Source organism: Melozone crissalis, unplaced genomic scaffold, assembly GCF_028551555.1.
Source record: "Melozone crissalis strain CALT ecotype California unplaced genomic scaffold, PUWL_Pcris_2 ptg000004l_1, whole genome shotgun sequence".
In the NCBI taxonomy this organism is placed as follows: domain Eukaryota; kingdom Metazoa; phylum Chordata; class Aves; order Passeriformes; family Passerellidae; genus Melozone; species Melozone crissalis.
Window position 1 is genome coordinate 20,444,755 of NW_026535782.1, and position 22,346 is coordinate 20,467,100.

Sequence of the window (22,346 nt, forward strand, 5' to 3'; positions counted from 1 at the left end):
TTTTAATGGCACATTTTTACCCAGATTGTCAGAACTTGTTCATTGATCACAAAATTAATTTGCAAGGGTCAAAATAGCCGAAAAGGACAAAAAATGATAAAATAAATAATATGCAATGTACATATTTTTTTAAAATTAAACCATTTTGTGGTATTTCTACATACTGAGCAACTAACAAGATTTGTGAGGAGTTACTTATCATAGAAGAAAATGTCAACTCTGTTAAGAAAATAAAGACGAGGAGCAATTACATGCTTACAAAAATCACTGAAAGAGTCTGAAGTAAAAACAAATACAAAACACTGATTAGGCTGAAGTATTGTGTGACTCCTAAAAGACTTTGATTATAACTTGCCACTGTGTTAATTTGCGAGTGAATTATTGCAATTATATATATTCATTTTTTGAAAAAGGGTAGAGAGCCACATATTTCTTCTAGATTGTTGTATCTATTTACATTCTAATCTGGACAGAATCTCTACCAATTCTGAAACTTGAATGTCTGTAATTATCATAATATACCAGGAAATGAGGATCATAACAAGCATCTTGATTTACCTCTTCTAGCTATGTGTACCATGCCAGAGTTCCTAAACACTTTCTTCTGCCCCCTCTCTTCTCCTTCAGCACTTGGGGTTCCTGTCTGGAGCCTGGAGTGGATGTCAGGGGCTGACAATCATGCTGCCCCCACACTGAAAGCCTTGGCAAGCAAGGATCAGGAAAGCTCTTCCATGGTAAATGTTGACATTTACTGACAGAGGCAACTGGCAATTCTCATACACCTTTATCTACCTATATCTCCTTCACTTTCCCTCTCTGCCTTCTTTTCTACTAGCCCTTTTGGGTTGGTTTATTGCTTCCATCTTCCCACAGATCCTGAATGTCCCACATGGCATTCATTCCCTCTGTAGTGTTGAGATCTTTGTCTCTTCTTCACCCCTTCAGCATCCCCTACTGTTGCTCTGCTGTCCCTTGTCTATCCCTATCCCTTCTTGATTTCAAATCTGGTAGATTAGGTACTTTGTTTGAGCTACCTTTGATCTTGAAAATCTTATTCAACTGACTTCAACTACCTACTGTTTGTAAATTCTTTTTGTGTCTACCCTGTAAATGCTTTATTTCCTTGCAAATCAATTATGTCATCTGCATGTTTGGATTTAGCAGGGAAGTGATGGAAAACACTGTCTGCTTTAATAGCTATAAAATAGGTGTCTTTTTTTCTTAAATAAATGCCTAAATGCACTGAAGATCTCAAGAAAGTCACACATGGCAGAAAATGTAGATATTTTCCTAAAGTGCATCCTGTGAGATTTAAGAATCCTTACAATTGGATACTGTAGACAGACATATTTACCCTTCTGTCCTGGGAACACCTCTTATCCTAATGAAGCATCACGAGACACTGCAGGCCTCCAGAAGCACTCTGGCAGGTCCCTGCATTCAAAATTCAATGTGCTTCTCATTCAGCAGCCAATGCCCCAGTTTTTTCTACCTCCTTTGGGGATTGCACTCCAGACAGCTCACCAGAACTTGTTTTTTTGAATCTAGCACAGGTGCTGTAGTGGTGACTGGGACTGGTTCTTCTGGGAAACTGAACAGTGAAAAGAGACCTAAGTGTGTTAATGAGCATTAGTTAGTAATTAAACATGGCATGGTTGCATTTAAATGCCTGCTTATTTTAATACATATTTTTAAAGTGTCTTGTTTTCTGAAATTGTGATGGTTTGTTTGGAAGAAGATAGATAGTGTACTGTGCAGACTGAAGGATGTATGTCTAGATGTGTAGACACTCTTTTTCAGAGGAGAAAAGTGACTCAGCTGTTCATTTGTTCAGGAATGATTTTTAATTAGGCAGCAATACCCCTCTCACTCTGCAGAGAATAAAGGTTGGGAGCTGTAGAGCAGGAGTAGATTGTGCTGCCTGAGCAGTGCAGCCCACAGTGCTGCCTCTGGCACCAGTGCTGCTCCCTCAGCTACACAGGGAGGGCTCCTTGGGCAGCTGGGTGGTGGCACTGCGCAGCTCTGCCACCTGCCACACACACAGCAGTAACCTGCCTGCTGTCTCATCTCATAGCAGCCAGGTCTGCCAAAATTCAGCAGAGCGATGTGAAACAGCTTCTCACCCACAAGCTGAGATGATTCAGGAGGGATGGCTGTGCTATATATACAGAACCCACTCAGCCGAAACAAGTGCGAGTAGGGAAAGGATTTAAATCCTGGCAGGGTGGATATTTTTGTCTCTGAATAAAATGAAGTATTTATAGCGTTTACTGACACAATTCTTATTTACTGCAATTGAAGCCATTGTGAAACCTTTTTTTTTTTTTTCTGAGCCAGCAAAAACAGATTTTTGGGGAACTAGAGGACATTGTATCTTTCCAAAATCAAACCTAAATTCTGCTGAAGAGAGGGAGGAGGGATCTTCCCTCTCTGACTATAATGCCAGAGAACACAGTGCTCTTAACAGTCTCCTCTATCAATACACTTGAACACAGTTATTATCATCATGAGCTGCTGTGTAATTACCATTGTTCCCTAAAGAGTTCCTGTTTCTTTGCTATTTAATTATGTGCATTATTTCAGCATAACTATGCACTTTACTCATGTCATTTGGAAACAAATGTTTCAGGCAAGCAGTGTCATACCACAAGGATGTCATAGTCTGGGCGTGGCAGCTGGAAAAGCATACAAAGTCATTTCTTGATCAAACCTACCACTGCCTTCTGGATGAATCACACACAGTAGTTCATTCGTTGGTCAAGGTAGATGCCTGAAATGGTTGTGGATGTCCTTTGTGTGACAGAGTCTGAAGAAACTTTAGTGCCAACAGAAGTGGGAAGGTAAAGATGTTTAGTAAATCTTTCTCCTTGGATCCAGCTATAGTAAGCATATGTGTTTGTTGCCAATCTAAGAGCCTTTTTCTAGGGAATATTTCTAAACAAATCTCAGTTCTGGGGAATCACTGTTAAACTCTTGTCTGTCTTTTGCTGAGCACAGTTGTCATGTAACAGCCATAACTTAGGGTCATACAGCTTTTAACTTTTTATTAAGGATTTACTCTGCTTAAAAAAGGGGAAAATGTGACATGCAACAATTCCTGTACTTTCTGAGCCAGATGATTTTCTTGTGATATTTATTGTTGTTTTCCTGCATTATGAGTTTATCAAAACACTCTTGAAACTCTGTTCTAAGGCAAGGTCATTGTTTGAAGCATATTCAGATGAACATCTTAGTGTTAGTCTGGGAAAGAGGGGAGAAGTAAAAGGCCCCAGAGGCCAAGACACATTCCTAGCCACCTCAGGGGGAGATGTGAGACACATACACTGCAGCAGGCATGTTTGGCAACAGCTCAGATGAGAGGTTCTCTGTAATAAGGGCAGGATTTATCCTGACCATACTTAGGGAGTCAAGTGTATTTGTGCTTTGTAATTTAAAATTGCCCCTTTCTTGGTGTTGGAGATGGGAAATGGCACAGTTTCAAAACAAGATCTAAAATTTCTGGATTTTGGAAATGAACAATTAAGTAAAAATTTTGATGTGGAAAAGACAAGTGTCATGGTAAAAGGTGGATGTCACTGTCAGAGTCATCAATTCCTGGCATGGGAGGCTGGAAAGCAGGACTGTTGAGAAACACCTTGCTAAAAATGACAATGCAACATTAGAATCATAGAATCATTTATGTTGGAAAAGACCTCTTGACTCCAGCTGCTAACCTAGACCTGCTCAAGGCTACCTCTAAGTAATGTCCCTCATCTACAAGTATTCATTTTTAGCATGCACCATGTCCTGGGATGCTAATTACTGAAGGGTGTTTAAGTATGTATAAGCATATTTTATCATAAAACAGTAACAAAATGGATATACTGAGGGGACTGGATGATATCAGCATGTGCCTGAGGTACAATATTCTGCCAGTGATAAGCTGGAAGCCTTGCTTTGTGTGAAGTTCTTAATGAGTGCTAGAGCAGAACCAATCAACAAGCAAGAACACGGTGTGATGGATATAAAGGATGTGTTTATATATTCATGAGAAGAAATCCATCAAAAAAAACCTGGAGAATTGCACACTGCAAACATGATGACACATTTCTCTAAAGAAATAGATAATAGTCCCCAGCAAGAAAAAAATGGCAACATATTCTGATTTGAAGTAGTAACAAATCTTGCAAAAGTGTGTGAAAAATAATTTATAAAATCTTAGACTATTCAAAAGAAGCTGCATGCTTTTTTAGCTTGGTTTTAGTATATATACAGGCAGAGTTTCTCCTGTACATATACTAACCTTTGAAAGCAACATAGCAATAATGATTATATTCAGTATTTAAAAGGAAACTTATGAAAAATATAGCCACTTTTGTGAAGGACCATTAATTGTATATTAGAAGTTTAAAATGGTGATATACTAGACAAAATGAATCTGAAAGATATGCATGGACTTTAGTTTCAGTGTAGTCTTTTTTTACAGATTTTGAAGGCAAGAATTGCAATGTAGTATTTACTGAGATGGAGGATAGAATACAGAAGTGTAAAAAAGGATGCTCAGTTTTAACATTTACTGTATTATACCATCACCAGAACATCTGACTACTCTGAAACAGAGTGCTCTCTGAATAATAGATATAATTAATTTGATCCAGAAATTTTGATGATGCATTTATTATTCAAAAGATTCTCTCCCATACTAACTCTTAAGTGTTCAGTTTAGTTGCATCATCTGCCATGCCAAATGTGACATGAGATAAAGCCTTATGTCAGAGTTACTGACTCTCTCCTCTTTCTCTGTAACAGACTTTTTTACTTCTCTGAATGATGGTATTGAAGTGCACAGTTCCTTCTGAGATGATGGCTGAACAGAAGATAACCATTTGGTTTTTCATCTATCATCTTGTTACACCCTGTTTTGTCTACTCCCTGGCAGTAGGTAAGACGATCTCCTGTGTTAATTCCTTAAAGTAACTGTTGTTAGTTTTATGTGTTTCAAGGATAATTAGAATGTTTTTATGGATTTAATTTATTAGTGCTGATACAACAAATTAATAAATGTGAACAATGAAACTGGCAGGAAGCATATTTATTAGAATGGCTGCCATAATAAAAATTATGAAAAAAGACAGATCTCGACTTTAAATTTGGCATTGTCTAATTTGATTTACAGAATGAAATCTTTCTCTAGATTATAAAAAGTATATCAATTGTCTATTGTGCACAGAAGATCCACATATTTAGAATAATGAAAACCAAAATTCTGTATTATTGACACCATCTAAAATTCATAATTTTTTAGAAGCCCAGTGTAGTGGTAGTTTTTCATAATACAGTGGGGTAATTCTGCATATTCTGACTCCAATTTTTTATTAATTTTTTTTTCATAAATAGAGATGGGGCCATAAATAAAACATTCTGGAGTCATATTTCTAGCATCTGCATTTAGAGAAATATTTGCAATTGAAATTTTAGTTCCATTTTAAGAGATAGAGGGAGGTCTGTGAAAAGGCAAAATTCCAACTGTTCCAAACAACTTTGAGATTTCTAAAGCTTGTTTCAGATTTCCTTGCCAATTTAAATGAATGATGGGTTTTAGTTGCTGGGATGAATTTTTCTGTTAGCATAAACACAGCATGTACAAAACATCCACCAATATTTGAAAAGTGCAAACATTGGGTACTAATGTTTTGGCTAATTTCAAGGTAGGCTTTAGATCCTTCCCTACTTTGAGGGTCACTGACTTGCTTAATCTGGGATATCATTTCAGGCATTGCCTTAATTTCACTTCCATGAGACCATATTCCTTATTACTGAGTCAAAAAATATGATTTATAGTGTGATGTAAGCTTATTGCCTTTAAGAAATCAGTCCAGAGCTTACGGGAATGATTTCTGGTATATCAGGAACATCACTTTACTCTGTGGTTTTGAATAGTGTTCTTTAGTCCACATCTGAGTTTGATGGAGGATTTACTGATGCCTGATAAAAATCAGTACCTTCACAATATATTTGATGTGTGTTTCAAGAGATTTTTTCTTTGTAAAGATATGAGGCTTGCTATAGCACCAAAATTAAAACTTTAAACTCACCACTTTAATTCAATGCTGGGCTTTTCCTGAAAGAATAAAATCATAATAAAGAAAGACTGTGAAGTGCTGTCACGTGTGTAATGTTACACACGTGATTTTGTTCTGGACCTGTTGACATCAAACAAAACAATCAGCTACAGTAGCCAAACAAGTGCTGGACACTGGTTGATAAAATGGGTGAGTCAATCAAGGAGAGCAAATGTTCAGGTGATTTCTTGACAGGCAGGATCGAATTATTGATGCTATTATGTATTCTGCACATCACATTTTGTGTCCATTAGCCAAAAAAACCTTGGCACCAGAATGTAGCTGCTGGCAAGTTCCTGAGAATGGCATTGGAAGGTCATGAGCTGTGAGGGTAACACCTAAGTGACATAGGAAGAACAGAGTGGGCTGTCATGACACCGTGTGCAGCATGAGTACACACTGGCACTGTCATTGCAAGGCTCGTTTGATCTCTCACTGGGCTGTTGTTCTTGGCATGCTTAGATTGCCACAAACAAGGTGGGAGCCATTGGTGTGAAGGATTGTGAATCCAGGGCAGGTTCTAATAATGCTGTTACAGTTCAAACACATTTCCTAGCTTATCTCCTGGTATGGAATAAAATACTTACTTTCATTTTTCATCAAAAGCCAAAGTTAAGATCTGTGACCATCTCTAAAGGTATGGCACTGCCCTTCAGTGTTGAAGATTCCTATTTTTATATAATCAGAGGGTGTTTGTTCCTGCCAGTGTATTGCAATGTAAGGCTCTCTGCTCCAGGACCTGCTCTACTTCGCATAAATCATTAAATCAAAAATTTCACATAAATCATTAAATAACCTTTTGAGTGAAGAGAAAGTCTGCTTCTCTCATCTAGGGTTTATGGTACCCATCTAGGTTATATGAATCTGATGTTGCAGTCTTTGCTCAGCCCCAGCACTTGAATCTTGCTGGAGGGTTTCTTATTTCAAATGGGTTTGAGAGCTGCTGGCAGTCAGGCTTAATTGTCTTGAATGTATGTCTTGGCAATGAAAATGCCATTGTATCCAGAAAATGTGTATCTGCAGTATGCAATATGTATCTGCAACCAAGATGAAATATAACAGGTTGCTTGGAAGTGTTCTCAGTGTGGTTAAAAATTGAAAGATACTGAAGAGAAAGAAGTGAGTAGAGTGATCAGGTTCTGGGAGGTGGTTCTTTCACACAGGATGTTATCAAGGGGAATGCTGGCAATGTCAACAGTAATGGAAGATGTGTAAACTGGGGACATTTCTGAGTAAAGATCATGAGTTCTCATTAAAATAGGAAGACAGACCAAGTTCCAGAGTGAAGAGGCAAGGTAACTGGAAACAGATATTGAAAGCAGAGTATTTAAGAAGTTGTTTTAGCACCTTTTAGCAAAACACACTTTCTTTGGAAGTATATTTGTCTCCTCCTGCATTCTGTGGTGCTGGATCTGCAGTTCTAGGTGGTTCTGCTCTGTAAATTGCCTTTGGCAAGCTCATCTGTTACTCTGTAGTCTAGGTTTTTGCAATCCATGCTTCCTAAACAGACCTACTATTATATTAACTGCTCTGGACCCAGGAAAGTGATAGCTTGTAGATGCAATGTTTTGAGAAGTCTCACCCTATGGGTGTCACCAGGTTCAAAAATATTGGCCAAAAATCCTGAAAGTATTCAGGATTCATGTATTTGACTGAGCATTGAGAGCCTTCAGACTTTAACAGCTAGAAGTATTTAGGAAACAGAGAGCTAGCAACCTGAAGCTGCAGTGACTTGAGATGTTTCTAATTGGGCCTGAAGAGAGGACAGGGATTCTGAGACTCTAAAAGCTGAGTAGTTGTATTTGTTTTAAAATTGTTCTTTCTCTCACTGCAGGAAATTCTAAAAAAATTCTCAAAGTGAAATACATACATTTTTAGAATTTTAGAGTTTGCTTTGGAGTAAACGCCTTGACTTTTTAGCCAGTTCGTGTTTTGTGGTAATTAGAGGCAGAAACTGAGAACTGTTGCATTGACTAACCATTTCTCATTGGTGGCAAAGATGTACTTGCTTAACTGAAAGGAAGCAAAGATTTTATGAATCAGAGGTCTAGGCATCAAAGGTAAAGGCAGAGATCATCTTCTGCAATGAGACAGGAGCAGTATTTCTTTTCCAGGTTAATTAGTGCTTGAAATGTAGTCTTGCAGATATAAACTGGTGAAAAAGCCATAAATAATTCGGCCTCCACTTACTGATAGAACAGACAGTTGTTACAAGAGTTGCTTTTCAGAGTGCACTTTGAGTAGTGCAAGGCAAATGAGAGCAACAAACTACTCCTCAGGGAACATGTCAGTGATTGTCAGCCCACTGCCAAAAAAGTTATTTCATGCCTATTACTGATAATATTTGACTCTTCTCCACTTCCCCCTGACATTTCTCCAACGCACTTCCAAGTTGCCTTTGACTCTCCTTTAGATAAATATCCTGTTGCTAAGTCTGAATTTCAAACTTTTCTGTTATCCACTACTTCCCAGGTAAATCAGTGAACTCCAATGAGTCTTCAGTTGGGATACTAATCTATCACCAAAAGATTCAGCTGTTCTTAAGCTGTTCTTCAGCTGCAGCTTGTTCTATTCTTCCAAAAGACTAACCAAAAACTGCAAAGACCCTGTATTTATTGTGCTTCATGAATAGTAGATTACATTTGGCTATAAAAGGAATCAATATTGAAAAATATCCCTCTGATAATATGTTTCTCATGAAATGTTCTACTTTTTACCTTGGGATTTGACAGTGCAGAGCCAGACAGTATCTGAGTTTGGGTCAGATCATGCCTTAAAAGGCAGCTTGTCACTCTGGTAAACTATCCTGAAATGTGCAAAATGAGGCAATAGTCCAGGAGTAAAAATGTCTAAACTGTTCTGCTTTTTAGGCAACCAAAGTTCCAAAAATCATTAGGAACTGAAACTTCAGAGAAGGCTGGTAAAATAAGAAAGCCAGTAAGAAGCAGAGCCTCTCAGTGCAACACAGTTGTTTTGATGAGTACCTGGGGATGCTTTTAGACAGCATGCTGAATTTCAGAGTGTGTTGTTGATATATGCACCAGGAAGGCTTGTGTGGGGAGATTGTGGAGAATAACAACTGCGCTTTAGCTTCATCCCTAATTTGCTGGTCACTGGCTTTCCCATGGGATCAACATGTTAGGCTCTTCAGTTACTTCTTAACTAACACTTCAATTTTTGAGGAATAACCACCTAAAAGTTTAAATATTGAATACACAAATGGGAATATGTTTAAAATATGATACTTAGTATTGGCTGACATTCCTCTTGGCAGTATGAGAAGACAAGAAAACTGTACTCCATTAGGCACAAGTGGAGAAGCTTGCTCTGCCAGCGGCTGAAGGTTTTCATACTTGAAACTTGTAAAGGAGAAACTGTAACATTAACTATGGTGCTCTTCAATGTCCTCACTGGAACATAGGAAATAGAAGTTATTCTCCCGCTCCTTTCAGTCCAGAAAAATAGAGGCAGCTTTCCTAAAGACAGTCTTCATCTTTCATATAAAATGAAGTGGAAGTGCTGGAGTAGTTACCATTTCTGTTTGAGTGCTGACTGGCTCTTGGAGATTGATTTGCCTTTAGCATCTTGATGGCTTACACTTACCTTCTCTTCTTCATCATGAGGACACAGTACGTTATGAATCTTTTCAATATGAACACATTACTGCTTCAGCACAACTGCTTCAGCCAAGTACAACTTCTCCCACATGATTTAGAGAAGTAAAGAAACAATCAAGCCCCCAAACCTTAAATTATTAATGTTTGGACATTTTCCAGAACAGTAGGTTCAAAAAGGCATTTCTGAACTGGAGGCTAGAATCTACATTATTTAAAGCTTTTTATCACAACATACAAAATTATTCACATTTTCTAAAGAGAGATAATAATTTTCTTCCAAAAAAAGAAGTGGATGAATATACTTAATGCCTATTTACCTTGTCTCTCTTGTCCCTGCTTGGATCTTAGAAGACCATTACATGCTACTGCTGAGTGTCTGACATTCATAAATAAATAAATAATCATAATGTGTTTGGTGATCACAATTCTCAGAAATGTGGAAGTGCCATTTTGTGTTCCTGCATGCCTGGTAGAGATATTTGGCTCATTCACAGACCATCTTGTTTTTGAGCATGAGCTTCTCAGACACAGGTGGGTCCTCATTTCTCTGACATACTGAAAACAGAATATCTGCTTCTAAATATCAAATGGTTTCTGGTCTTGCAAGGCTAATGCAGAGCCTGACAACTTAGTTAAACTGATAATGAATGACTCCAGGGCTCTTACGTGCAGCACCCTTTTGCACTCAAGGTTAATCCAGCCATGCACCACATCAACAGATCTTTGTCCCTCTCTCATGTTAATATATGTAACTGGATACAACACTTGCAGGTAGATCAATACTCACACCCAACAACTGTCTCAGGCAGTCAATTTTGGTAATGTTGAGTACCAGGGAAATAGATAGGTGTACAGGAAACAGAAAGAGAAGGAGAAGACTCATTAGAAAATGTCACTTGGAAAATGAATTATATGACCACCTTCCAGAGGGAAAGATTCTTATACAGGATCCGTAGTCTCATCAGTTGAGGAAAGATTTTCTTGACCTTTTCACAGACTTCCTAATACATTTTAGCAATATTGAAAGGTCTGGGTCTTGTTTTCAGAATTCACTGAAGAATGCCTCTAATAGTCAGGTGATTGCTTCTGCTCCAATTTAAAATACAAATCACAAGAAATTTACCCAAAACATAGGGCACTGTTTGAGAGGTCAGATAGTCCATCCTCTTGTCTAAAGCAGGATCCAAACATAGGAAATGCTCTTCATCACATCCTCAGTTTGCCTAATACATCCATTTTCTTCTTCTTTCTCTACTTTTCCTTTTCATGTAGGCATAACTTCAGTGAGCTGATGCTTTTCCTTGTACTCTTAGTCTTCCCTTTGTCACTCTCCAAACTTTGTTCCACAGCCATGGTACTTCACTTAAAGTGTGAACATTTCTTGCAGATCTTTTCACAGCCCCTTTCTCTTCTCTTTTCTCCCATGTGCTGGTTCTTATCACTGGTCCACGTGCGGTCTTGTGGCTGAGAATAAAAGGTTTATTGTTTGCCGTACCTGAAATTCAGTGTGCACATCTTATTCTGCACAGGCAGGCACCTGAAACCAGATTCATAATAGATTGCAGCATAAGTGTCTTTATAAAGCACATTTGATAGGTGTGAGAAGCAGCTTTCACTCAGTATAATTAATAGTGCTGACAGCATTAAAAATGCATGCCATGAAATGCCTAAGTGCTCTGTATCATTGTTTGAGTCCTAAGGTGAAGAGTCAGCTGCATATGATATGGCAATTTGCTGCTGGAGACTGTTGTTATTCTGTACTCATATTTAAGAACTGCACAGAACATGCCATCAGGTTTCTGGCTTAGTCATTCCAGTCTCTGAGCAAGTATGTGAATCTTGCCTTTTCAGTCTGAAATTAGTTCTTCTTTTGGTCTAGCAATATGTAGATTTTTATACTGTGTTGTGCTTTAAAATATGAAAGAAAGCAGACCATTGCTCAAAAGCTCTGCCTTTCTAGCTGCTCTTCTTTGCTTCTTTGAAAGAATTCTCATTACATGAATTAGTTTTTAAAATTTGTCTGACTATATATCTCACAGTGTAACAGTGTCTTATGTACCTGTTCCTGTCCTCAAGGCAAATGGTGACTTTTTTACCATTTACCATCGATTTGAAGTCGAAAGGGAAGTTGCTTTTAATCTGCAAACAGCCTTCTTCTAGTACTGTAATCCAGTGTCCATCTATGAATAGGGAATTTAAAAACAATAAAAAAGATATCTGCAGAAAGACTATTTTATTTTTGCACTAGTATAATTCACATTCCTTACGTATGTAGAGAGACTCTTTCTTCTTTTACAGGATTCCTTAAAAAAACAAACTGTCTAATTTAGTCTAAAATGTTTTAGGACCAAACACAGGACTTTTAAGGGCATGAGTACCAAGTCATCATTTGATTTAAGAAAATTCATCTTTTAAACTGCCAGTTTATTTACTGATCTGAGAAGATTTTTTAAATTACTAGACATGTAGCAAATTTTTACAGACAGCACAGATACTACTGCAAAATGATAGGATTTTTCCATCCTTAACCATTTCTTTGGAAAATCATTTCCATCCTTAAACATTGCTTTAGATTTAAATTATTCAGCCATCTCTGAGGATCTTTTTAATTAAAGTTGTGTTTGTTTTGTTTGTTTCCCTTGTATTACAAGATTCTTGCAGTCATTCTACAAGTCTCTGACATCTCTAGGATTTGAAGCAAGGCTCTGAACTTGAATGGAGAGTGAACCTGTTAGCAATCATGTATTCATTTGTTCTCCCATGAATTTGCTTACAAGTGTCCAGGTTGTTTCAGTCTCAGTAGAGACCTGTGAGAATTAGACAACTGTGTTGTCTCAAAATTTTATCTATATGAAGCATCCACTGCCTCCTCACAGTGTCATTCTTTACCTAGAATGCATATTTGACATTTTCACAGAAAAAAAACCATTTACATCCTGGATTTACTGAGAATAATTTTCCCAGAGCATTCCACCTTTGCTCTTAGTCTTGCTTCTTAGACCCCAAAGAACAACCTTGTATGCTTGAAGGAGATAAAGGAGAAGGGAGTGCAGCAGGGGTGGGCAGACCCTACCAACTTTACAACAGCATCCACAAATGAAGGATAACGATTAAAAAATACGGGTTGTGTTGAAACCTGTTTTATGTTTATTTACCTTTAAGTGCTTGGCAGTCCAAACTGAAATTATTTTCAGTGTAGGACCTTTTTGAAATTGTATATTGGAGTGTAGAAGCTAATACATACCTCAGCTTCAAAGGAAGGACAATGTGATCTGGAAACAATGTAGTTTTTGGTTTTGACACCCAACATAAGGGCTTTTTAGTCTGATGTAGTAAAGATTGTTCCTAAATACATAAAATCATTGGAGATGTTTGGGCTGTAAGATCAGAAATAACTATGGGTAGTTGTTTTGGATGTGAACCTTTTTGATCAGAATTTGTTGGTCTCTGTGAAGTAAGTTGGTCTCACTGTACTCCTAAGGGACTTGCCTTCACTTCCTAATTATCTCCACTTCTGGCCTAAACATGACAAATAATTATTTTCATCAGAGAAGGCACACAAGGTAGTATTAGAGGAACAAAGTGTGAGTTACTTTGGTTCTCAGAAGGCATGAATCAGTGAAGCACAGACAGCACTTTTGTTAACTGTACTACTCCAGTTTTGCTGAAGCACTTAGAATTTAACTTTGAGTGACTCACTATTTTGCCTTCACATTTTGATTCTTGAATGTGTGATGCAAATTTTGTCTTCAGTTTGACTGCTAGTTAAAAAGTGATTAATTTGAAACTCTATTCTGTTTCCAGAGGAAGGAAACAAAGGTTATGGACCCGTTTTTGAGGAGCAACCCATTGATACCATCTATCCAGAAGAATCTTCAGATGGACAAGTTTCAATGAACTGCAGAGCTCGAGCAGTTCCTTTTCCTACTTACAGGTAATACCTACTGTTTTGATTTACAAATCTTGCATATTTTATTCAGCAGCTATTTCAGATTGTTTTATGAAATGATTGTGTTAAAAGTTTGGAGAAAAGTGTTCAAGGCAGGAAAAAATGTGCTGATACACAATTTTTGAGTGAGACTCAACCTTGATTCAATTTGCCAAAATGTCTAATCAGTATTAAAAACAGTATATTGCATTAAATATTTTCAGATTCTGAAAGAAATACTGCTCCATATGTGAATTAAAAAAAAAAGTGACCTTTAAAAAAATTGAGAGATTATCTTTCCAGCTTAGGCTGAGGTTAGTATAGATTTGCGTCTTTGTTCTTTTTGATTCTGAATGGCTTTTTTATTATATTTTGCTTTGAAAGGAGAAGTACTGATTGTTGGACATGGATATTCTACATCCCATGTTGGTTTTGCATCCTCTGTGTTACAGGGCAGTGGTCAAAAATGTGTCATCTATGCTACTGAAGACATAAAAAGCTTCATTCTGAAAAAACATTTCAGTTAGTTTTAATACAGATTCTCACAGGACTTCTTTCACAGTAATTATATTATTGTAGAAAGCAATGGTTTGTTGTACATTAATATGAGTTTGTCAGCCATTATCTGCTCATAGTGTGAAGAGAAATGTACTTAAGGTTATGAGTATTAAGACTGTGACTAAATTACAACCTGATCATAGGGAGAAAACTGCTATAATTGTACTAAAGACAGACACAATATCTTGCCAGCAAAAGAGATCCATTTCAGTAAATTACCCTATGATCTGCCCCAATACTCATTTATGTGTGTTCCCAGACTGGTTTCTAGAACAGAAAAAAACCAATCAAGTCTACTGGCTATTATTTTAAATCTGTTACAGTGTTGTGGTCAACTATGGTCTTCCTTCATCAAAACAGCTTATTTCATCTTCATTGCCACTTTAAAAAATCTGCTAACAGGTTGTCTACCTGTACAGAAGCACCGTACAGAATATGACATTTTGTTGCACTTACTTCCTCTTGCCATGCTTGGAAAGTGTAGAGAGATTACATATGCTATGATTTTATACCTTTTGCTGTACTTACCCATCCCTTCCAGTTGGTCCAGAGACTCCCCCAGTTCTGTCTGCAAGACTGTAAACACACCATCTAAAGAAGAATGTGAAAAATTTATTTAGAACCTGTAATCATCTATAGATGATGATAGGTTCTAAATAAATTTTTACATTCTTCTTTATCTATTGTGGGCTCAGCAAAATCTGAACTAGCAAAAACACTCAAAGAATTGCCTTGCACCTCCAGAACTTCTGTGTCTAGGAGCAGATCTGACAATTCGCCCTGATAGGTGATGAGTTGATAATTCCAGTACAGAATAAGGCCACTTTTCTTATTTCCTGACACGTTAGTTTTAGTACACCTCAATATGTTATCTTCATCTCATCCCTCTAGCAGTTAATGAGTCAAAATTCTTCTATCTCAGAGGTAAATAGGTCCTTCCCACCATTTTCATTGGAGGATGTTCTGTCCTCAGCACATTTATACCTAGATATTTCTGAATAGAGGATGTATTCATTTTTTCTAACACTGACATATAGTATGTCTAACAGGACTGAAGTGATACCTCTAGAACTCTATAAGATCGAAATGCTATTTGTTTCATCTTTAAAATTCTTCTATTTCATTTGATAATTTTTGTTGTTTTGGGGTTTGTTTAGGTTTTTGTTTTCTGTTTTGTTTATTTCTATGACAATAGCAAGTTCCACTTCCAAATGAGTACTCTGCATATTTTGGTATATGTTCAATAGTGAATGAACAGGTGGTGTGTGTATTATCATTGTCAAACACTAATGCCTAACCTTACCTTATGAAAAAAGAAAATACTTATGCAGAAATATGGCTATGATCTTTAAATGTAATTAAGCTGCATCTGTGCTATTTGCACATGGAGCCAGGCAGTTCCTTTCTAAGGTAACAGGCTCCCTCTTGTGGACACAGTAACAGGCACAAATATCAGTCATGAGCGCTGGTACCCACGCCGTCTTTTTTAACATTTCTTAAAATAAGTAAAAATCGGTCAGAACTGGGCCGCCAGTTTCTCCCTTAATCCCTGAAGTGAAAGTTGCAGTAATTCAGTGAATTGGCTGTGGGGTTTTACCATAACTAAGGGAAGAGTGTGCAGCAATTTAAGTAGGTCTTTTATGAAGGATGCCACAGCTTTTGCGCTGACTTTACTGGCACATTATGTTTTATGAAGCATTTTCATTATCTGCAGCAGGTTTAAAAAAACTCTCATTGCCCCATACTTTAAAAGTGCAGGAGGAGTATATTTTTATCTAGTCTGAACTTAGATATTTATTTGAGATATGTTTAAAATCTGTGTGTTTGGTGAATGGCTAGCTCATTCACAGCCAGCTCAAGCATCTCTTACTGCTTGGGCAGCAACCATGTTTTTACAAAGTATGTCCCATGTCTAAGAAGGAAGAACTGACGCTGTTATGTTTAAAAGACCTCTGGAGTTCAAATCTGTGCATCTTGCTGAAGGAAAACCTAAAACTTGTGTAGAAGTATATTAATAACTTCCTGCATAGTTTGTCAGAATTTATGAGTTATTGTTCACATCATTTTTCTTACCAGGTTGCTTTTTGGGGCCAATCTTCCATCTTGTTTTTCTTTTTTAATAGGTGGAAACTCAACAACTGGGATATTGACTTAACAAAGGAGCGGTACAGCATGGTGGGAGGCAGACTCGTTATCAATAATCCAGAGAAATCAAGGGATGCTGGAAAATATGTCTGTGTAGTGTCAAATGTCTTTGGAACTGTCAGAAGTAGTGAAGCCACTCTGCGTTTTGGATGTAAGTGTTGTTTATGTCAGAATATAGAAAAATTATGGTTAGCCCAATGTTTTACACTGCGGTGTATTCTGCTGACGTGTACTGTATCTGTACTACTCTGTAAAAGCAGCATCTTAAGTGCCTTAGTCTGCAGAGATCGACACAAAATAAATTTGTAAGCATTTTATATTCTTTACATTCAGCTGACATGACATAGCAGCCTTCCCAGTGAGTAATTGTTAAATTATGAAGTGAAGAAGCTCATGGAGCCAGATCTGGAGATAATAATGTCCAGACTCTCTTAAAATCATGGTAGGACCTTAGGGATCACAGAAGAAAGACTTGAGTGAGGGCATATGGTGATGAGGTGCAGGGCAATCACAGCTGCAGGGGGAAGGCACAGCACTTGCTAGTAAATTATGCCCTGACTCCTAGGCTACAGTGGAAAAACCCTGCTGGGGGAAATTTCTGGCAACTTATGACAGTGATGAGCTAGTCTTGAGAGGATATGTACATGTACAGACCTGCATATGACCAAATACTTGAATTAAAAAAAATTGATGTACTAAATGAAGAATAATGCAAAATTGTATAGACTTAAGACAGTGTTTGGGATTTCTGTTTAATTTTGACTTAAGTCGCCTTTTCCCCATATATATTTTATCATCAGAAGGTACAAAAAGGAATCCCAAAAGAAAGGAATCCACTCTAACTGTGATCCATTCACAAAGCTGTAGGTGCCCTGACACTAAGGGTTTGATGCTCCTCTTGTTTTTAACTGGCCTCCATAAGTAGAATTCATTCCTTGCTGTAGAAGATCAGACATTTAGTGAAAAGTTCTGCTCTCTGATAATACTTGTGAGGCTGTGGGACTACAGATATTAGAGAAAGTCAGAAGCTATAATGAGCTGATTAGGATCATATCATCGTTGATATAGTTTTAGTCTGTATTTAGCCAGGGTGTCTTCTAGAACAAAAAATTGAAGGCCAGGTTGTGACTTTTTTTTTTAATGGAGGAAACATCAACATTTCATTTATGGGATATTTATTTGTACCTAAAGCAGGCTTCAGTCGTGTCAGTCCTGAATAATCAATAGGATAAAAAAAATAAACCAAGAAACCTAATAGATTTTAAAAAAATAGAACCAAAACAGTCTGAGGTATGCCTTCTGCCTGCCAGCTCACTGGCTTCATGTTGATAGTGTACTGAGAAATTATGTAGAACAGAACCCTAATATACAGTGTTTCAATATGTAAACTAAAATAGGGTAAAGAGGCAAGGAATAGTGAAAAGATCACTGGAAACTGGTAAATATCTTTTAAAAAAGTGTCTGCTTTCATTGTTCTTTATACTGTTGTATTTCTTCCTTTCTCCTATTTAATGATCACCTATAAAAACATCTCTTTCTACAATCAATGTTTCTAAAGAACTGAATAGAGCTGCTAAAATTAGGAGAGAAAATGTCTGATCTTTAGTGTAAGTTTTTTTCTTTTGCTTATGCATAAACTGATTGAAAAATGTCAACAATCATTTAGAAAAGTTCAAAAGTCTTGACCAGCTGTAATTTTGTTGTGTTGTTAAATTTACTGAAACCGTGGAGCAGAACCCACATTCTCTCATATACTTCATCAATTAGTCCATCTGAAAATACTTTACATAATTTTTAGATCCAGTGCCTTAACACTTATTATAATTTTTTAAGCCTAACTACTCTTAGAGATAAAGTCTGCATCACTTTTTTCTTTTCCCTGGTATTTAAAATTATGATGACAAAAATAGCAAAAAATGCATCGGTAATGAAAAAAAACTGGCGTTAGGGGTCAACAAGTTTCTATCTGCTGTGCATTGGTGTATTTCTATACTAATGGCTACAGGACAGAAAGAGATGATAATAATAAAAAGTTACTGTAGTTAAAATCCCTATTCTCCTCCCCTGCTTTTTTAAAAACTAGATCTGGATCCCTTTCCACCTGAGGAACGTTACGAGGTTAAAGTGCGAGAAGGTGTTGGGGCAGTGCTTCTTTGTGAACCCCCTAATCACTACCCAGGTAATTCAGCTCAAAGTGCTTCATTTTCAATGTCTGAAGAGTAAAAGATTAATTATTTTTTTTTCAAGTTTCCTTTATATTCACTTAAACAGTAACTTTTGTGCAGCTTGAGAATCCCCATTTAGGTTAGGTTGCTGTTTTGAATGTGTGTTGTTGACCATATGTTGACTGTTCATTGCACCTAGTAAAGTCACCTCAAGTGCTATGGTTATGGGCTTCTCTCAAAATCGTGGAAGAACTGAAGCACCCCAGAGGGTCAGAGATGAGGTTATTTATTCTCTGGAAGGGACTTTTTCCTCATCATTAACTACTGAAGAGCTCTGCATGGATTATAACCATAATCTTAAGCATCTGGAGTTCCATCATGAGGGATCAAATTGGCTGTTAGCATCTCTTTTACCTTGTAAAATGGAATAATGATTTAGTTTTCATGCTCAGTTTAAGCACTCTAAGGAACTGAAGAATGAAGACATATTACTAGATAAAATATTCTAAGGTCTTGTCTAAATCACAAAACTGCTGAGCAGTTCCCAGCTTCTCAGTTGCATGAGGTCAAGACCCAGCTGCCTCTCTCATCCCATCCCAGTCAGTTCCTGTGGGATGGTTGTGCCCAGGGCAAGGTGTGCACACTGTAGCCAGGTCCCCAGTAACCTGCAGTGACAGCAGCAGTGTCCCAGTGTTCAGTGTAGGCAGGAGTGAGCTGGCTGCTGAGACATGCATAAATCTGTCTGCATAGCTGCCTCTCTGAAGAAAAGATCTATAACCTAGAAATTAGACTCAAGTGTCTTATAAACAGACAGTATTCTGTGGTTTACATAGTTGATAGTGTTGGGTTTTAATACTGACTGAAGTATCTTCCTCCAGATGACCTCAGTTATCGCTGGCTTCTAAATGAGTTCCCAGTGTTCATTGCTTTGGACAAACGACGATTTGTGTCACAGACGAATGGCAATCTCTACATTGCAAATGTGGAAGCATCAGATAAGGGCAATTATTCATGTTTTGTGTCCAGCCCTTCCATAACAAAGAGTGTATTCAGTAAATTTATTCCACTTATTCCACAATCTGATCGTAAGTATTTATTGGAAATACTATGCACAGCATTTTAACTGTTTGTATTGTAATTTTGCTAATTTATAGCTACTTTCATTTCTGTAAGGAGAATTATATGGCAAGTTATAATGGCTACTGCACAATGTTACTCGGTGTTTCCGATGCAGAGGTACAAATCATTCCCATTCACAGTGAAAACTTTGTGAAAAAAATCTCCATTGATTAATTCACACATTTCCTTTCAGATCATTGAGAACAGAATTCTTATCCCCACAATCTCCATTTCTTTTATGTGATAAGGCCCTGATCCCAAAATCTTCAGTATCTTTTCTAGTCTTGGCATTGGTTCAAAGGAGTATGACTGAAAAGTAGAAACTTCATGTAAATGTTGATGAACAGCTTCAGGATTTACTTCGTTTCCCCCAGAAAATCCCCCGTGAAAGAGGAAAATCCTTTTACCCTGATGAAATTTCCCATCCAACAGTGTCCTGGGAGCTTTGTGTCTCTCAGTCAATCTCCTAAGGCACCTCTGTGGCTTTGTGTTACTGGATTATTTTCTGGCATTTTTTCAGGGGAACTGCATGTTTTCTAAATAGGAACCAAATTTGCTTTTGCCACTTCAGACTGTCAGTCACTAGGTTCTCATAAACTGATCATCAATTTTTCAGTGACTCTTTAATCTGTACAATTTTCCATATTACTGATTGAATTAATGTAATTTCACATTAGTAATCTTTGACCAAATATTCCAGTATTCACACTGCCTTCTTCATTTAGAACTGATGGGAGTTCCCTGTAGGAACAAGAGGGTTCCTACAGGGATTGCTAGTAGGGAGATTTGACATCCCTTTGCAGTCATTAAACTGTAGATGTGCTTGCTCTAGCTCCTTCATACCCTTACTGAGATAAAACTGAGCCTAAATTAAAAATATTTCAAAATACTCTATCCAGTATAAAACATGTGAAAAAACAGACTCAGGTTTTTGTCTACCCACACATAAAGTACATCATCATGCTTTAAAAGGAATTAGAAATTTTGTTAAAAATGTTTGGATTAGTCATCCAGAGAAAGATAACTAGTTGCTGAGTAAAACACTTATGCTTTACTAGTAAAAGTTCAGTGCTTAGTCAGACTTTATGAATTGACAGGATGTTGTAGTTTAAAGAAGAATTTTGTCTGGCATTTTAAGAAAAGTTTTATTGAACTGTGTAAATTTTAGTAGCTCTATAACTTTCTGACATGCCTTTTCTTAGAATCTTTTTTTTCATATTAGGAGCAAAAGTGTATCCAGCTGATATCAAGGTGAAGTTCAAGGACATGAACGCTCTCTTGGGACAAAACGTGACACTGGAGTGTTTTGCTCTTGGAAAGTAAGTATGTTTTAGTTATTGTACAGCATGAATTGCTTTCATATTTCGGGGAATGAAAATACATATTTCATGATCAAATGCTCTTTTTGTAGTCTGCAGTTTAACTGCCAGTTCTTGAACACACTCATTTGTCCTTTCCTGTACCTTTTCAAGTCCGGTTCCTGAGCTCAGATGGAGTAAATACCTTGAACCCTTGCCAGCCTCTGCTGAGATAAGCATGTCTGGTGCAGTACTTAAGATCTTCAATATTCAGTATGAAGATGAAGGGCTTTATGAGTGTGAAGCTGAAAACTATAAAGGAAAAGATAAACACCAAGCAAGAGTTTATGTACAAGGTAGGAAGAACAATTTTATTATTGATGATCTGTGTTGCCTTTACTTAGGTTAGAAATGTCTGTGTTTTCACAGTTGATGTCTGTGTTGGTTCCTCATACACTGCTGTTCAAGTTGATAGAGTAGAATCAAAATTCTTGCATCAAATGGCAGGCATGATATTTATGTATTAATTGTCTGGTTGGATAGCTGGTATATTACACTTTGGTATATACATATGACAGTTCTGTGTTACCTGTTATGCATAATGTAAATTAAATAAATTTATAGTACTTGAAGTGAAAGGACTTCTGGAAGAAAAAGAGACCATGAGGTTTGTTAGGATTTCTTGTTTTCTTATTTTGTTTGTGTTTTCTGTCTTAGCACTCGGTCTTATTAGCTATGCACTGTTCTTTATTCCTTCATCCTCTCTCACTTCCCTTTTTGCATTTGGTTAAATTAGATAACTGAAAATTGTATCTTACTGCTCATAGTGAAATCATCCCAAGTAACTTGGCTTCTTGTCTGAGGTTTATGCCATGAAACCATGATATTAAAAGGTCACACATAGTATCTGAAGCACCCTCAGAAGATTTATGTCTCTTTCACTGGCTGTGCAGAAGATCTGAGTTAAGATCCTTGGTTGAGTGCTGGAACTACAGAAGATCAAACTCAGAATTAGTGTGACAAGGTTATTACTGCTTATAATAAGTAAAGCTAGTAAACTGGTTTGTTTGCTTAGCAAAAGCAAATATGCTGGACTGTTTCAATATTAATTTCTTACATATGGTGTTTGCACCAAGAGAATAATTTCTTGGAGATCCTTTCAGTACGTTTTGCACAATTTCATGTCATTTAACTATCATTTTCATGGTGCTACTGAGTAATTTTCACACAGAATAATCTACAGATCAATATAAGTAGTGATATCTTGTCTTCTGTTTTTCAGGAACCATTATTTCAATTCTATATTTTCTTCTCATAAAAAATAGTTCGAGGCTTTTCTGAATCTATGTAGTAAGACAAAAACTTCTTTTTTCTGCTGGTGCGTTGCTGAGTTATCATCATTACTTTGACTTTCC

At 37.1% G+C, this 22,346-nt stretch overlaps 1 protein-coding gene across 1 annotated transcript in view; it reads left to right on the top strand.

Moving 5' to 3' along the window:
* The window catches only part of CNTN1 (contactin 1), a 204,462-nt gene that overhangs the window by 128,096 nt on the left and 54,020 nt on the right, over nt 1–22,346 (top strand). Inside the window, exons 3-9 of the mRNA XM_054271979.1 lie at nt 4,789–4,921; nt 13,523–13,652; nt 16,328–16,500; nt 18,433–18,528; nt 19,393–19,599; nt 20,856–20,952; nt 21,106–21,287. Coding sequence (XP_054127954.1) covers nt 4,807–4,921; nt 13,523–13,652; nt 16,328–16,500; nt 18,433–18,528; nt 19,393–19,599; nt 20,856–20,952; nt 21,106–21,287 — 1,000 coding nt within the window. The 5' untranslated portion in view covers nt 4,789–4,806. The remainder of the gene's footprint in view (nt 1–4,788; nt 4,922–13,522; nt 13,653–16,327; nt 16,501–18,432; nt 18,529–19,392; nt 19,600–20,855; nt 20,953–21,105; nt 21,288–22,346) is intronic.